Source organism: Teleopsis dalmanni, chromosome 1 (assembly GCF_002237135.1).
Source record: "Teleopsis dalmanni isolate 2A chromosome 1, ASM223713v2, whole genome shotgun sequence".
NCBI lineage: Eukaryota > Metazoa > Arthropoda > Insecta > Diptera > Diopsidae > Teleopsis > Teleopsis dalmanni.
The window spans coordinates 120,812,354-120,831,567 of record NC_051846.1 but is presented as its reverse complement, the minus strand read 5'-3'; the positions used below and the strand labels follow the sequence as shown (position 1 = coordinate 120,831,567).

General features: G+C 28.3%; 1 protein-coding gene across 8 annotated transcripts in view; it reads right to left on the bottom strand.

Annotated features, from left to right (window-relative positions):
- The window catches only part of LOC119668164 (homeotic protein female sterile), a 48,697-nt gene that overhangs the window by 17,586 nt on the left and 11,897 nt on the right, over window positions 1–19,214 (bottom strand). For all 8 annotated transcript variants that reach the window (XM_038077594.1, XM_038077593.1, XM_038077595.1 and 5 more), the window contains exons 7-11: window positions 17,320–17,448; window positions 11,404–11,462; window positions 10,407–10,593; window positions 8,552–10,316; window positions 8,318–8,492 (exon numbers count right to left, since the gene is read on the bottom strand). In XM_038077594.1, coding sequence (XP_037933522.1) covers window positions 8,318–8,492; window positions 8,552–10,316; window positions 10,407–10,593; window positions 11,404–11,462; window positions 17,320–17,448 — 2,315 coding nt within the window. The remainder of the gene's footprint in view (window positions 1–8,317; window positions 8,493–8,551; window positions 10,317–10,406; window positions 10,594–11,403; window positions 11,463–17,319; window positions 17,449–19,214) is intronic.

The window sequence follows — 19,214 nt, the reverse complement described above, 5'->3', positions numbered from 1 at the left end:
ATCTGAAAAGCAACTGGCTAACTCCAAAATATCGCGACCCCTACAGAGTTTCAGGTACAAATGCTTAAGATATATTCTACGAATCTGGTGGCCAAGGATTAACTTAATCAATGATTTGTTACAGATTGCAGGCCAAGAAAACATCAACATACAAACAAAAAGGCGAAAGCTTTCCTGGCTGGGCTATACACTAAGAAAATCCACTTGACGAAATATGTCACGTCACTATGAAATGGAACACGCAGGGCAGCAGAGAACGTAACAGACTCATGGAAGATTTTTAACGAAACCGGCAATTCTTTTAGCAAACTACGACACTTATCTTTAAATGAACAAGCTATATTTTTAATAGCTAGCTTTTTTTTTAATACGGTGAATATATATAATTTTTTGGGTTTTGCTGATGTTGAACACCGTATAGGGTAAGTCGCTACGCGCAAAATTTTCTTAACGATTTATATTAAATAATTGTTTTAAATTATTGCATACATTATGCAATATGCATTTATAAATGCAACTGGAAAGGAGTTCATTTCATTGAAATCTTCTACTTGTTATTTAGACATTTGTATGTACATGAATAATATTTAAAAAAATGCAAAACATTCTCAGGCAACGAATCAGTTGCCTGAATACCCCTATTGATTATACTAGGGGTATTCAGGCAACTGATTAGTTGCTTAATTGATTCAAAAACTTCATATAAAAAAAATTTAGCATTTTGATGTTAATCAGTTGCTTGAACGACCCAAAATGCGTAATCTGATTAGTTTGTTGTGTGTAAATGCCTTGGCAGCACTCGCATCAACAGCAAAAGCAAAACATACGTTAACAGTGAAAATTGTTTACACACAATTCAAACAGCTGAGAGAGATAGCTAACAAATTTCTATACAAAAGTTCATTTTAAGTTATTATTACGACGCTTGGACTGGCAGCACTATTAATAAAATTTGTACTAATCTGAGAATCACCGAAATTGTTGATTCTCTGCTTAGTTTCATTTTTGTGTGCAAATTTTTGTTGTAATCAACTACTAAGCAACTAATCAGTTGCCTGAATACCCCTATTATTAAAACTGAAATAAATGTTGTTTTAATTTAAATACGTGGAATGATAAGTTTTTATTAAACAAGTTAATAACCAGTGTTTTATTGTAAATTATATTTTTAGTAAACCCATAACATCATCGGTCATCATTAAAACTAGAACATGAATTAACAACCTATTTAAGTTAAAATCAACATAAATTGATGCAGCCGGTTTCTTCTTCCACAAATATCACAAACATCTTGATTTTACCGTATTCATAAGAAATCACATAAAATAACATCCTCCTTCTCGTTTATATAACACTTCCATCGTCAATGCTTTACTGTAGCTTTTAAATGTTCTTTTTTGAGGTCAGTATTAGGTTTCCGCCACACGTAAGTCATGCCATCTGAACCAAAAATATTGAATTTAGACTCGTCTGAGAATATCACGCTGTTCCAGAAGTCTAAATTTTTGTGGACATTCTCCTTAGCATAACCAAGCCAACTATAGGTCGCTCATCCTCCCTGTGCTTCTGTATGGCGCAGAAGCATGGACGTTATCACAGAATAATGAAACAGCACTGAGAGTGTTCGAGAGAAAAGTTCTTCGTAAGATCTTTGGTCCGAGTTGACTACCGCATTAGAATGAACCACGAGCTGTACAGCCTTATCACGACATTGATATAATTCAGCGCATTAACATCCAGCGGCTTCGCTGGCTTGGTCATGTCGTGAGAATAGATGAAGATGCTCCGGTGAAAAAGGTGTTTAAAGCAATAGTTGGCGGAAGAAGACGTAGAGGTTGACCGTGTCTCCGGTGGAGTGATCAAGTTGTGGGAGCACTAACTGGACTCTTTACGAGACTGGAGAAAGCGCGCACGCACCAGAGGCACCAGGAGAGACATGCTGCGTCAGGCCAAAACTCGGTAGCGGGTTATTATAGCCAAATAAGTAAGTACCATAAGTATTTTAAAAATTTAAAACAATATTGGATGAAATACGCTGAGAGCTACTGTATGCATATTTGTAATAAGGAAAAATTTTCATTAATTTGTAAATTGTACGAAAATACAAATAAAATTAAAGTAATTTTTACTTCGAATATAATTTGTTTAAATTATTATTATCATATAATAAAGTTAACAAAAAAAATTAATGAAAATACATTTCATCACAAAACCCCTGGTAGAACTTGTTGAGTAATAAAAAGATGAGCACACCTCGAATAGTGTAAGAATATAAATTTATTTTAATTTAAAAAAATTATGAAAAATTAATAACCAAAATTTAATTTTTAAATAAGAATTTGAAATTAATATAAAAATTTCAATTTGAAATTAAAGTTGAAATAAAAATTTCAAACTGGAATTAATATATTAAAAGAAAAATATTTGAAAGTGAAATTAATTGTACGAAGATAAAAATTTAAAAACATTGAAATAAAGAATTATATAAATAAAAATATCCTTATAAAGATTTTGCAAAGTTAAAAAGTAAACATTTTTAAGAAAATTTATGTTAAATTTTTTTTAATATATTTATTTGTACTGTAAAATTGTCATTTACTAAAATAATATAAAAATAATGGACGGTGATATTAGCGAAAAATTAGCAAAGCTTAGAAATGATGCGCAAACAGTATCAATTTCTGCTATTGAAAATCAAAACAGGTTAGATGAAAATTTACGTAGAGAAATTACTAATTTAGTCATATTCACTTATAAATTATTTAATCCACCAACAAACAATGAGGAAACTGACGAATCTACATATTTTAATGTATCAATGAACAACAAAATTCCAGATGTTGTAAAATGTCATAAAGAATTTTCAGGTAGATTAGAATTATTTAGTTCATACGATGTAAGAATCACAAAGAGACATTCGCAAATATTATTCATATAGGCATTAGATGATATGTTTAACACATCACTCTGTGGCGTTCATGTGGCATTATTAAAAAAGAGAAGTTTACTTCAAAAAATAGAAATTGACTTAGAAAATTTTAAATTTTTTAACAATCCAAAAAATTATTGTTAGTAATAATTTATAAACTATAAATAAATATTTAAAAACTCATATTAAGAGTCAACATTACTACAACTCAATATGTCGTCTGACTAACTTAGAAAAACAAATTTTTTTTTTGCCAAAAATCGATTTTACTCATCAATATAATCTCCTCCAAGGGCAACACAATCATTCCAACGCTTCTCTAAGAAAATGTTATGCCGTGCTCGATGCCGTGCTTGTAGAAGGATTTGTCTTTTACCTCAAAATAGGCTTCAGTTTCAGCAAATACTTCTTCATTTGAGATAAATTTGGACTATACGGTGGATGAGGAAACAATTCGAAGTGTAATTCGTGCAATTTTGCCATAGTTTTTATTGACTTGTGGCATGGTGCATTGTCTTGGTGAAACAAAATTTTTTTCTTTGCCATATACTGTCGTTTTTTCACAATTTCTGCTTTTAAACGATCCAGTAATGCCGTGTAGTAGTTACCATTGATGGTTTTTCCCTTTCCGAGGTAGTCAATGAAGATTATACCATGTGCATCCGAAAATAGTGAAGCCTATAATCTTCCCAGCTGACTGTTGTGCTTTTGGACGCTTCGGACGTGGTTCACCGGTTGCAGTCCACTCAGATGATGATCGTTTTGATTCCGGAGTGTAGTGATAGATCCATATTTCATCCATTGTCACATATCGACGCAAAAAATCTGATTTATTACGTGTAAACATAGCCAAATACTGCTCTGAATCAACAACACGTTTTTATTTTTGATCGACTGTGAGTAAATATGGTACCCACTTTGAAAAGAGCATTCTCATGGTCAAATTTTCATGCATAATTGTAAACACATTGCCTTCTGATATCTTTACGGTCTCAGCTATCTCACGTAATTTAAATTTACGATCAGATATAACCAATTTCTGGACTGTTTTGATGTTTTCTGGAGTAACCAGCTCAATTGGATGACCAGAACGTTCACCATCATCGGTATCTGTACGACCACGTTTAAATTTGACAAACCAATAACAAATGGTTCTTTTCGATGGAGTCCGGCAGAGTCCGGATAACACTTTAGAAGCCATTGCTGAGCTTGTATAGTATTTTTTTTCATCAAGAAGCAATGATAAATTAACACACGAAATTGTTTTCAATTCATTGTTTTGAAAATAACAAAAGTAACTTCACTTAAACGGCTATCACTTTTTCCTGACTAATATAAATGTCATGAAGTTTTACACATAGTCTTTTGAAGGTTGGTATTTCATAAACGTCATATGGATTTGACAATGGCAGCGCCATCTATGTGTCAGTCGTACGACTTATTGAGCGATGTAATACGAGGGCGGTTTGACAAGTCAGTGACTTTTTGAATTTCCCGCGCAGTTACTCCAAATGCTACAGTGATGCCGTCAGCTGTGATCTACCAGTGGGCAACTTTGAGCAAGCTCCGTCGCTCAGTTGGTGTTTGATAGCCGTTCAAAGCAGACAACCTCGCGAATTTTTACGAAAATGGTGGCGAAGCTGTTACCACAAATTACCGACGACGCGCCGAGCAAGGACCGGTGTAATAAGTCCTCTGCCTAAAAATGCGAAAGCCGAAGGCACACAATCAAAATTTTCTTCCGTAAACTTTTCTTTTAACTATCCAATCATACCTGATGGCAGCCCCATCATCAGGTTAGGGTACAACGGGCCGATCACTCATTGTACCTGAAGCATAAACCGATTCCCAGAATGTCTATAAGAAATGAAAACCTGAACCCAAACTTGACGAAAAAACGCAATGAAAATGGATTACGATTTGGAACCTATAATGTAAAAACGCTCTATGGCCCAGTCGGCAAAAATACTTGAAAATTACAAATTAGCCTTTATGGGCATGAGCGGAGTTAGATGGAACGCATGTGGACAAATTAGAACCCCAAAAGGTCACGTTATGTTTTGGTCAGGCATGCCAAATGATGTACACCAATACGGTGTAGGAATATTAAAAATGCTAAATTTCGCGATTTTGTGATAGACTACAAGTTTAAAATATATCGATTGTTCAGTGCTATGCGTCTACTGAAGATGCCAATGAAAATGATAAAGATGCTTTTTATGACAAGCTAAGCGCTGCAATTGCTAAAGCACCGAAGAAAGGTTTTAAAGTCGTGATAGACGACCTTAATGCTAAAATCGGAGAAGTAAATGAAAATTTAGAGCTCGTCATTGGGAAACATGGCCTTGATGACATGAATGACAATGGCGAACGCCTTGTAGAGCTATGTGGTATAAACGAACTCAAAATTGGAGGCACGCTTTTCCCACATAAAACAATACATAAAGTAACGTGGGTATCACCTGATATGAGAACACAAAATCAAATAGACCATATTTGTGTTACGGCAAAATGGAGTAGCTGTTTAATCGATGTAAGAAATAAACGAGGTGCCGATATTAACTGTAATTGTAGCAGAATTAAATACAAGGTCTTTAAATTGAAAACACCAAATATAAAGCAAAATTTTTCAAGTTATATCTCTGAAAAACTTCCTGCTCCTACTGACAACATAAATCCCCAACTCTGCTGGAACAAAATAAAAATGGCTATTAATGAAACCTGTATGGAAACCTTAGATAGAGCGTCAAATAATACCAAAGACGATTTCATCTCAGCACAAACGTGGATAATGATAGAACAACGAGTAAAGCTCAAAAATGAGATAAATGCCATGAAAAAGCCTAATGATCGAAAGAGAGCGCAAACGGAATACACACATCTGAACAAACGTGTCAAAAGGGCAATTCGGAACGATAAGAAATAATCTCTAACAAAATGGCAAATAAAGCGGAAAAAGCAGCGGCATCAAATAATATGAAGAATCTCTTTGATATAACAAAGAAATTAACAGGCGAGAGCGCCAAAAGAACCCTTCCTGTCAAGAATCTCTTTGGTGAGCTACTGACAAACGTAAATGATCAGCTAAACCGATGGCGTTAACATTTTATTCAAATATCAAACCTAGAACGCGAAGGTATCGTGATAACGCAAACGCAAGAAACGTAAATGAGTTACCGATTAGGGTTGATCATCCCTCAAAAAGAGAAATAACCAATGCAATAAAATTGCTGAAAAACGGAAAAACTGCAGGTTTTGACAATATTCCGGCCGAAGCGCTGAAAGTTGATTTGGAACTAACAACGGATATCTTATACCCACTCTTCAAAACCATTTGGGAAACAGGAACTTATCCATCTGACTGAATGCATGGCATTGTAATTAAACTACCCAAGAAAGGAGACCTAAGTGACTGTAACAACTGGCGCGGCATTACGATTTTAAGTTCTGTGATGAAAATATTTATTAAAGTTATTCTAGAAAGAATGATAAAAGTTGTTGAAGTACTACTACGACCAGAGCAAGCGGTTTTCAGAAGCGGAATATCCTGTGTTGATCATATTAACAGTCTTAGAATTATCATAGAACAATCTATAGACATGCGATCTCCCCTTTATCTGCTTATCATCGATTTTGAAAACGCGTTTGATTCGTTAAATCGAAATTGCATATGGGCAGAGTTGAAAAATATTGGTGTCCCGGCTAAAATAGTCTCTGTAATTGCAAAAAGCTACGATCAATTTAAGTGCTCAGTTTTACACAAACTGTCGGAGCCCTTTTGTACAATTTCTGCCGTACATCAAGGATGCGTCCTTTTCCTATTGCTGTTTCTAGTTGTGCTTGACGCAGTGGCCAAGAGTGCAAATAAAGGAAAGGAACGAGCTATTGTATGGAACCCACTGTCACCGAAAACTAGGCTAGTGTTTGGACTATGCTGACGACAAATGCGAGAAATCAATGAAATCAATGCACAGAAAAAAAAAGAAGTTCGAATAAACAACCGAATTAACGAACATTTGAAGTTGGAAATGGAGACCATTGAGCGCGTAAATGAGTCCAGTATCAAGGGAGTATTGTGTCTGCGCTGTACCGCAAAATGTGATAAGTAGAATAAAGAAAGCCCTTGGTGCTTTTACAAGGCTTCGTAAGGTGTGGAGCTCCAATATTTATAGTGTAGGAACTAAAATAAAAATCTTTAAATCATGCGTTCTTTCAGTTCTCCTGTATGCTTGCGAAACATGGTTTGTTACAGAAAACATACAAACCAAGCTTAGAGTATTTGTTAACCGCTGTCTGCGCAGAATTTTACGAATTTTCTGGCCAAACAGAATATCAAATGAAGACCTTTGGACCAGAACAAATGTTAGAGATGTCAACCTTGAAATTTGTGAAAAAAATTTTGGATGGATCAGCCATACACTTCGAAAGGCTCCCATCGAAATTTGTCAACAGGCGCTGGTATACAACCCGCAAGGTAATAGAGGGAGAGGCCGTCCAAAAACAACATGGAGAAGGTCAACGTTGAATGAAATAAACACCATTTTGCAGCCTATACGAAGAAGAATAAAAACATTACAGATATAAAGGTATAAAGGCGCTTGTAAAATAGATTTTTGTCTTCGGGTACTATCGCTAATCTCAGGCGTCCAGTAAAAAGCAAATTAACAAAATAACCAGCAACTGTTACTAACCGATAAGCCTCGTCGCTTGGAAAATTTATCTTTTGCCATACAAACGATTAAAGCAAAAGAGTATTTTTGACAAACAATCATTTTAAATGGTAAGGCGCATTTCATGTTATCGGAACCGTAAGCAAGCAGCAATACTGTCAATTCTACGCTATGGAAAGACCTCCAATTATTGAAAAAGCATCTTTTTACTACCAACATGCGGTGCGAAGTTTGTGGTTATATGATCATCGCACTGTACTACTTGGAAGACGTAATTGGTAAAGCAACAAGTGTCAATCAGGTGCATTTTCGGGCTGTCATTAACGATATTTTGATGCCGATTATTCGTGAAAATATTATGTTGCTTTTCTGGTTTCAATAAAATGGCGCATTATCAAATACAGCTTGTGGCACAGTCGATATATTGATATGATTATTCCTTGGTTATCTTTGCTAAATATTTAAAATTGATATTAACTGGCAACCTTTAGGGCTACTTGAAGTATAAGGTTTATATTAATCAGCAAGACGCATTACGCCATTTAAGTTAAGGTTTAACACTTACACAATATAATCTCCAAAAAATGATGTAATCAAATCTCTTTTAACCAAGTTAAATGATTTTAACTTGTACAGTAAAAAATGCATTATTGTTATTTTTTGTTAAATAAGTCGGTCCACTTCATATGACCAACTTTTTATATAAATTAACACTCACCGCTTCTCGTCTTCTTCTTTCTTGTTCCATTCGTCTTAATTCCGCTCGCTTAACCGCTGCGCGATCCTGTGGCGATTGTTGTGTTGAACCGGCAGGTGAAACGCAGCCTTGAGGCGAAGCCTTTAAGTCGTCTACACGAGAAATTTGTGGCTGTGATGAATCATGTACACTTTTTCTAAAATAACAATATATTTGGTTAAATTTATGTTCTTAATTGTATTCTGATTATTATACCTTCCACTTTCCACTGCGTCTATTTGAGTTGCCTGCATATGAACTGCTATGTTTGAGCTGAGTATATGGGATGATGGTGTAAGTGATGCTGATGCAGATTGATGATGCACGGAATTGTTTGCTAAGTTGCTATTTCCATTACCGGTTAAACTTATATTGGAAATAGATGTTTTGACTTGTTTTCGTTGTTGTTCTTTTTCGGCAGCTTCTTTTTGTCTCTTTTGTTCTTTTTCAGCAGCTTCCAACAATTTCAATCGATCAGCTTTTTCTTTGGCTTTATTTCTAAACTGTTGAAATGAGTCCATTGCAGGTTTAGTTTTGTTCGAAGTTGGGGTATTTTGTGGAGAACTGGCTGATGCAAGTGACGACCAAGAGCTGGCATTCTTAAGATTTTGTTCATGTACTGATTTAAAAGCTTGAGCAAAATTAGCTTGACTATTTGCGCCGACAACATTTGTTGATGTTTTCATATCTGAAGGTGATTGTTGTGACAAGTGATGCTTTTTTTCTGGCGGACTGGGCATCATTGATTCTATCGGTTTCGGAGTAATAAGACATTTATTTGGTTGAGTTGTTGTTTGATGTTCACTTCCAGAAACTACTGTGTCTTTTTTATTAACCGGTACATTGCCCGTTATTCCTGCTGACGCACCTCCCATCATCATTGCAGTTGCTGCAGCTATGAGATTTTCATTTCTGTTTCCAGTGATTTGGGGAAGTTGATCAAAAAAAGATGAATTTCCCCCACCACCATGTTGCAATCCTAAACTTAAACCGAGACCATCCAAAGTGGTATTACCTCCTAAGTCCGGAACATTATACCCATTGTTATGTACATGTTGTTGCTGTTGTTGGACTGCTGCAGCAGCTTGTTGAAATTGTTGCACCGCTGCAAGATGATCTAGCCCAAGCCCAAGTTGCATTAATGGGAAATGGTTACCATTCATTCCAGCAACATTTTCGGCTGCGACTGCAGCACCTTTAGACAAAAATTCTGACATTAGCTCCATATGATGTTGTTGCTGATTACTACTAGAACCTAAATGGTGATTTTGTTGTGGTTGCGATGAAAATTGTTGTTGGGTAGATTGCTGTGAATGACTGTGTTGTTGTTGCATGAGATGTGCTGCATTCATACCAGCTGCAGCCATTATAAAATTATCAGCTACACTTTTAGCTGCAGCGGTAAGCATTGGTTGCTCTAGCGAAGCTAAAGATTGTTCAATGGGGTCATCAAATTGGGGAATTTGTTTCAGACCGGCTGTTAGAGAAGAAGGCGTCGACACTGCTGATGATGTTGATGATATCGAGGTAGTAGATGTCAACACACTGACAGATGGATCAGGTACATCATGAGTCGGAATTTTATGCAAATTACTAGCAATACGTATACCTCCAACATTAGTCGTAGTTGTGCTATTAGTGCTGTTTATACTATTCACTATATTATTCATATTACTATTGCTATTAACGTTGTTAGTATTATTACTTGTGTGTGATGTTATGGTTGCACCAGTCGAAGCAACCGTTGTTAGTGAAACAGCTAATGTTGGAATTGCAGTTATAGCGACTGATGGCATTGTCAAGTTATTTGATCCATTACTGCTTACCGTACTTGCGCTTAATGCTGTCGCTTGTGGTAGACCAGTAAATGGGGTCACTGTTGTAATTGGCAGTTTATTATTAATATTCAACGCAATTGTTGTTGCAGAAGGGAGTGGATTGTTGAAAGTTATTGGTACTAATCCGGATGTTGACAAACTTACTATATGAATTTAAAGCCATTTAGTTTAATTTAAAAAAAAATAAGTTACTTAAAAAACATTTAAGTTTTACAAATAATCGCGATATTTACTTGCTGATAATCCGGTATGTGATGTAGGTGTTGGAACAGTAATTGATGCAGCAGTATTACTTATGGCTGATGCCGTTGTCTGTAAGTGTTGAGAAGCAATTGTTGGTGGTATTACATTTGAAACTGGAACGGGTATACCAACTGGCATAGTTAACCCAGTAGTTTGTGATAGATTTGTAATATTTATCTAAAACATGTTTTAGAAATAATAACATATGTTTTTCTTGAATTTAAATATGTTAATGAAATTTATCAATAACATTAAAAAGAAAAGTAAAAGCAGTTAGAATTGTACTATTTAAAAAATTTAACTATATTTTGTTATAAGCCAACCCTAAAAGATTTTTGATAGTAAATAAATAACGACTAAAAATTATAATGCTTGTAATATTACATATTATTTATAATACTTTAAAATATTTATACAAAGCTACGTATACAGTTCAACTCTGAATATTATATGTATATTATTTCATAGTGCAAAATACTCGTGTCAAAAACTAAGTTATTAATCACGTAAAATATGAATAAATTTAAATATACTTATAAGTATGTAATCGAGTTTTAACTGACTACTAACATTAGTTTTTTTTGTAATAATGGAAACAAGAAACTTAAAACAGCTGCATTTTTCTCACTGTGAAATAATTTAAATATTCTAAAATATCAAAACAACTTTTCAAAATTAATTGAAAACAACTTATAATTATTTATATGTAAATCATAAATTATATCAAGAACTCATATTTATTAATATCACACATTAAATTTTTAATTTAATTTATCTAATCTAAACAAATACATTTATATATAATCGATAAATGGAATCAATAAAAAGTTGCACCAAATAAAGAAACTCAAAAAGATGTAAATTAAGAAAGAATTTGTTAATAATAGCAAACAAAGTAATATTTTAAAAAAGGTATTCATTATTAGATAATAATACATGTATCATGTAACTTCTTTAAACTTTTAAAATTGTCTAATCGATACTTACATTATTTTCATTTGCATCACGCGACTTCTTTTTTCTAGGTGGTCTTCCATCTGCATCCCCTATGTAAATATCATAGTATAAATGTTAGTAATTAATTTTGCAAAACACCACAATTTTTAATTATTTAAACATATAAGTACCTGCAGTTTGAGTGAAAATTTGATTCATATATCAATTTTAAACACGAGCAATTGTGTTTTTTTAATATTTAATTTATTTTAAACACATGTACTAATTTATAAACATATACTGGTATTATGTGTATACCCATGTACCTTGTACAATGCGTTAATTAATAACAACAAAACTTTCAACAGAGGCAGCCAACAGTAGGTAAGTAGGTCCTTGAAAATTGGAATTACTATTCACTTTAAAATAATAAGACATTAATTTTTATTTATTTTTTCGGTTGTCATCTTCAATATTTATTGTAATTATTTAAATTTTATTCGGTTCTTTTCAAAGTTCGTAAAATTAAATATTTTACTTATATTTACTTATGTTGAATTTTAAAAATATTATGCATATTTTTCAAAATTTCTCATTTTATTAATTATATATTAGTGAAATACATGACTTTCTTATAGTATTGATTTTTATCAAACAAAAATTTTTACAATATAATTGAAAAAAATTAACTGACGCACGCATTTTCAATTGGTTTAAGAATTTAATTATATGTTGTCTGTTTATTTTACAATTTGTACGCCTATAATAACAACTTATTAAAATTTAATAAAAAAAAAATATTTTACAAAAACGAAAATAACATTTTTTGTCACATTTTATTTCCACATATAATAACAAAACTTATTGATACCATTTTAGTAATTTTCTTAATATTATATCTTATATACGACTTATGTAATTTCAACTATTGAAACAAATACAAGATTACTTTCTTTGTCTTCTAATAAATTTGATATACTAAATACTTCGTTGGTGAAATATAATAGAATTAATGGTTATGGTTATACATCCTCTTAAGTTTTGCGTAGATTTGTGTTAAAATTTTGTAATCAGAAATGTCGGAGAAATTTATTCGGAATTATAAAACCAAAGATTCATAGTCTAATAACTATATTGTAATTAGTGAGTTTTATAGCGTAAATTCATTTTAATGCAGTTAATTTCAAAGGTTGAACATTTTTTTTTGGAACATTCGAATTGCATCTATATAAATTTTGCATCTAACAGGTTGTTCTTCACTAATTTCTTTGTACATAACAATACTACTTAATGTGTAAGAAGCTCAAATAGATCGGTTGAAATCAAAGTTCATAATTTAAATTTAAAAGTTTAAGCTAATTCTTATTGCAAAAATTTTCTTTGATAATCAAGCTGCAGATTTCAATTAACCAAAAATATTATTTAACTAATACTAACATAAAAATTTACGAATTTGTTTTGATAGCATTACCTGCATATATACTTAGTAAGACAATATTTAATATTTAAGAGTCCTACATGCTCTTGTTTCTGTGAATTTTTTTAAAAAAATTCTGATTATATAGAATGTGCTTAATAAGTCTTTTGCTGTAAACTGTATTTAGGTATTTTACAAGTAACAGCACTTAAAGTAGATTTAATAAATTAAGTTTCAATTACATCACTTTATTTAATTTCTATTAACAAATAATTTACATAATATATGTATATATATCATTTCTTTTATTATAAATTATTGCAAAAAAAACACGTGCAAACAATGTGTAAAGGGAAAATCTGACAGCCGAAATTATTGTAATATAAAATTATATAACAAAATTGAAATTCGTAATTATATTTTATCTAACGTCACTCTCATATAAACTCATATTACATATTATTTATTGAATTTTAATTAACATACTTTTACTGAGTAATAATAATTTTATAGAAAATTATGTGTACTTTAATTATGTGAAAATCAGACAAGAAATAACATTTAAATTAAAATTTTATGCTCTGGAGTTATGGAACAGTGTAAATAATTATTATAAAAAATATTAAAATTACATTATATATTATATTCACTAATATATTAATTAAGGTACATATCCAAATAATTAAAAAATATTATATCACAATGTAAATTTAATTGAGAAAAAACCTATAAACATAAGCGCCAGCTTTAGAAACATCATTTGATGATTGTCTTTTCAGTATTCAAAAACTTTATATATTAATGTTATAAATTAATTTTCGAATTTTTATATTGACGAAATGTTATACCAAATCATGGTGGGAAAAATTAATATTAAATTAATAAACAGCCATAAAATTCATCGACACAAAAATATCTATATTGTGCCCCAATTTAAGATTGGCAAAACAGGTTATTTGATGAAGAGTTTATTTTCAATTTAAAACTATTTAATCATTAAATCGTACACTAAATGCAACAAAAAATCAAATTCAAAGGACTGACCTTTTTGTATTTTAATATACTTCGTAAAATTTCATTATGTTAGGACTTTTAGGCTCGGTCGTAATCGTTTTCTAAAATGATACACTTGAGCTACTTGTTTCAATAACAAGTTTGTGCAACTGGGATGTAATGTTGAGTAAAGTACCTACATATACGCACCAAGTACACATGTTGCAGACATAACCAAACATTACTCAAAAAAACGCTATAACATGCAATTTGTGTACGCAAGTACATGAACTTAAGAATTGTCCAAATAGTTTGCTTTTTTAATATTTGTACGTTTGGAAAAATTTTATCTTATACGAAAAATGTTAATAACTTAACAAATTTCTATTTGTTAATTGTACATACATAAAATTAATAAACTAATTATAGTTCCTAAAGCTGAAAAAAAAGACAGAAACGTTGAGTGAAATAAAATAAAATTTATTTCTTCTTTGTATCAATAATGACTAATATATAGTTTATATTAAAAAAAAGCACACATATCGACATTATGTAACTGGTCTAAAAAAATAGTTATTTAAATAGTTGAGAGATTAAAATATTTAATTATTAACAATCCGCATTAAAATACACAAATAGAAAACTCAAAAAATCAGTATAATTATAATTACAGAAATGGCAATATACACTTTGAAGTTAATAATGACATATAGAAATAGTAATTAACAGATCAATGCATTAAAACATTTATAAAATATGCAGCACTAAATTGGATATCGTTAGAAATTTGTATAATTTTAATAATAAATTTAACAACAAATAGTTTTCGAAATTGGTCCATTAGCTGCTAATCCATTTGTAAATTCAGAAAAATAACTCTCGTTATTTAAGAATATTTTTGGCTGTGATAGTAAGTAAAAGAATTCCTACAACAGAGAAATGAGCTGTCTTACTTACAAAGTATGGGAATAATACAAATACTAAAATTAATAGACGTACGTAAACTATCTTATAAAGAGAACTGATATTATAAATAATGAAATTGATTTGGGTTATGAATTTTTACACATTGTCTGCAAGTGTACATATACTCAATCAAACATTACATAGTTGAAAATATGTGTATAGTCTATAACTTATTTAAAGTACATTGTTAATATAAACAAATAAACATAATACATGTAAAAAATTCTAACACATTGCTAAAATACAGATAAATTTATTTAAAGCGATGTAAATAAGTTATTATTGATTAAAGTCTATATTTTTTGTAAACTGCATAAACTATGATTATAACTAAAAGATATAAAAAAGCAATTAAATTTAATAAATTTGTCAAAATGCATAACCAAACATCTTATTATTAGTGCAAACATCACAAAATTTATTTCACATTTTCTACAGCTCTTTTGAAATACTCTTAATGCCTTTTGCATGTAATCAAAAGTAATTCTTTTACAGATATTAATAAAACAATATGTGAAGCATTTATAAAAAAAAAACAATTTTCTTTATATTTCTTATATAAATTCACTTTCAGTCGCGCTTTCGGCATTTCTGTATGAAAACTATTTTTATCATTATTATTTCAAATTCAAATATTCCGTCGTACTGATTTATCATTTTTGAACTAAATTTTATTTAGAATAACAGATATAATAATATAAAGTAAATTAAATTGAAGAATTAGAATATTGCTCATTGTTTAATTCAACATTTGTACTCTTTATCTGGAGATGCACAATTTTTCGTATTATTAATTATATACGTGGTCATTTTTTGAGTTGATTTTTTTAAGAGGACGTGGACGTTTTTTTTTATTTAATTATATATTAATTGAATTTATTGCTTAAAGAATTTTTATTACAATTGCAAAATAAAACAAATTATTGTTTCTCATTGTGGCTGCCCCCTGTACACAATTGCTACACGATTTTTTTTTCACTCAATTATACTTATTTTTAAAGAAAAATGTTGTTAAAAATATTTTTCATTACCAAAATACAAAACAATTTTTTATGTAGTTATACGAATATTTTTTGCTTTTGTTAAATACCTAAACTTTTATTATAGATGTGAAGTCTTAATAATAGTAAAATCAAAAAAAAAACTTAATAAGGTTCAACGGAAATGATATTAAAATGCTATTTGTAAATAAAAATTAAGTTATTAAATAAATACTACACTGTGTTTCTTTGATTAAACTTACAAGACTCAACAACGATACTTTTTGTTTAACAAAGAAGTATTATATTTTATTTTGTAAATTTATCCACATTCAACGCTGTTTTACAACATTGTACTTCCAATCATCGAACTTCTTTATCAAATGATAAATTTATGAAAATTAATTTTAAATGCTACATCTCCATTCAGTTTTAATATTAGTAGAAAAATGCAACAACATTTTTATATAAACAATAAACTGTTATGTAAGATATAGCATTGAGTGCTACAAACTGTCTATAAAATGGCGTACTTAATCTGAATACACTTTCGTTATTTAGCAATATCTCCAGATTAAGTTGCTAAATTTTCTTGAATTAGAACTGAATATGATAAAAAATATGATAAAAATTATGTCACTTAACTAAGAACATAGTTTTCAAATCTATACATATGCACGAAAATATAAAAATATTTATGAAAATAAAAGAAAATATTATTCTTTTATTTGAGTAGTTCATAAATTAATATTATTACGTATACGTTTTAAACTTTTAATAAACTAATATTGAGCAAAAACACTATTTCAATTTAATATGTTAAACCTACTTATGTCTAATCTCTTTAATTCTGGGCTATAAAAAACAAATTTTAAAAATACTGGCGGGGGTGGTTAACGATTATGGATATAAAAATATGAGAGAAAATATGCTAAACCATTACACAACATATAATATAAAGTATGTGTATTCCGTGTGTTATTATTACTTATGGCAGTTAAATTTTGTGCAAATATGATAATAGATTCATTGTAATGCATATGTATTTTTTGAGTCGTGACAAAATCAATATTATTTAAATAAAATAATCTTTTGAGAATTTTGTAATAAAATGTGAATTGAATAATATGTTCAAATATATTTCAATTAATAAACTACTAATTAAGAGCAATTATTCTTAAAAAGTTGCAAATTAAAAAAATAAGCCAATGTCATAAATGTTAACAATTACAAACCCTAAAAAAATAATCTAAATATAAAGCTCAAATTGTATTTAAATAATGGAAGATTATTTATTGTTTTATACATAAATTGTGCTTCAATAAATGCTTACGTTTCAACTAAAAAATAAACGATAAATAAAATAAATAGGATACGAAACCAAGTTTTGCAAAATGGGGATTAGCAATTAAAGTTAAAAAATTAAATATTGTTATTACAAATATTTGTAATACAATTAAATTTGTTTGGTGATAATTCAATAATAATCATAGAAAGATATTTTATGTTATTTCAAGTTGATAAAATATAATTTCTTTCAATTATTCTGGATGGTAGAAGTTAATATCTGAGTTATTTAAAATACAAATTATAAATTAATCGCGGCCTAACCTGCTTCACTATCACTCGAATCACTAGAGCTGCTGTCACTTGAACTGGAGGAAGAAGAATCACTTGAACTTGAGCTAGATGATAAGCGATTTGTTGGCTGCACAGGTTCAACTTTATTTGAAGTATCATCTAAAATGGCATGAAGGATGAAAATGTTTAAAATTGTTCTTATTATCACTCGAATTAGCTAGTAACAAAATAATGTAGTTAATTCTAAAACCTTTTCATATTTTAGCACACTTAAACTGAAATGAAAGGTAATAAATGAATAAAAAATAAGATATAATAATATCAATAATTAATAATAATAATAATAATTAATAATAATAAAAATAATAATTAATAATAATAATTAATAATAATAATAATAATAAAAAATAATAATAATCAATAATAACAATAATAATTAACAATAGTAATAATAATTAACAATTATAATAATAATTAACAATAATAATAATAATTAGCAATAATAACAATAATTAATAATTATAATAATAATTAACAATAATAATAATTAACAATAATAATAATTAAAAATAATAATAATAATTAATAATTAAAAATAATAATAAGAAATAATAACAAATAATAATAATAACGAATAATAATAATAACGAATAATAATAACAAATAATAATAACAACGAATAAAAATAACGAATAATAATAATAACAAATATTATTAATAATAATTAATAATAATAACATATAATAATAATAACTAATAATAATAATAATAATAATAATAATAATAATTAATAATAATAATTAATAACAATAATAATTAATAATAATAATAATTAATAATATATAATTAATAATATAATAATAATAAAATAAAAATAATAATAATAATAAAATAATAACAACAATATATTAAAAATAATAAGGGAATAATAATAATAATAAAAGAACATTAAGAATAATAATAATAATAATAGAATAATAATAATAATAATAGAATAATAATAATAAAAAGAGAATATTAGTAATAATAGTAGAAGAATAATAAAATAGTAATTATAATAATAATGAAATAATAATAAAAATAAAATAATAATAACAATACAATAATAATAATAACAGAATAATAATAACAATAGAAAAATAATATTAATAATATATTACAATAATTATATTATATAATTATAATAACTAATTAATAATAACTAATAAATAAAAAAATTATAACTATAATATATTTAATAAGATTATAATAACAATAGAATAATAAAAAAATTGTGATAATAATAATGGAATAATAATAATTGAATAATAATAATAATGATAAGATAATAACAATAATAGATTAATAATAATAGTATATTATATTAAAAATAATAGTAATAATAATAATAGAATAATAATAAAAGAATTATCATAATAATTGAATAATAATAATAGTGAAAGAATAATAAAAACAATAAAATAATAATAATAACAATAGAATAATAATAATAATAGAATAATAATAATAACTATAAAATAGTAATAATAGAATAATAAAAATAATAGAATAATAATAGTAATTGAATAATAATAATAATAGAATAATAATAACGATAGAATAATAATAATAGATTATAATAATTATATTATATAATTATAATAACTAATTAATAATAACTAATAAATATAATAATTATAATTATAATACATATAATAAGATTATAATAGCAATAGAATAATAAAAAATAGTAATAATTATAATAATAATAATAATAGACTAATAATAATAATGACAAAATAATAACAGTAATAGATAATTAATAATAATAATAATAATAATAATAGAATAATATTAAAAATGAAAGAATAATATTAATAATAAAAGAATAATAATATAATTTAATATAATAATAATTAATAATAATAATAATTAATAATAATATA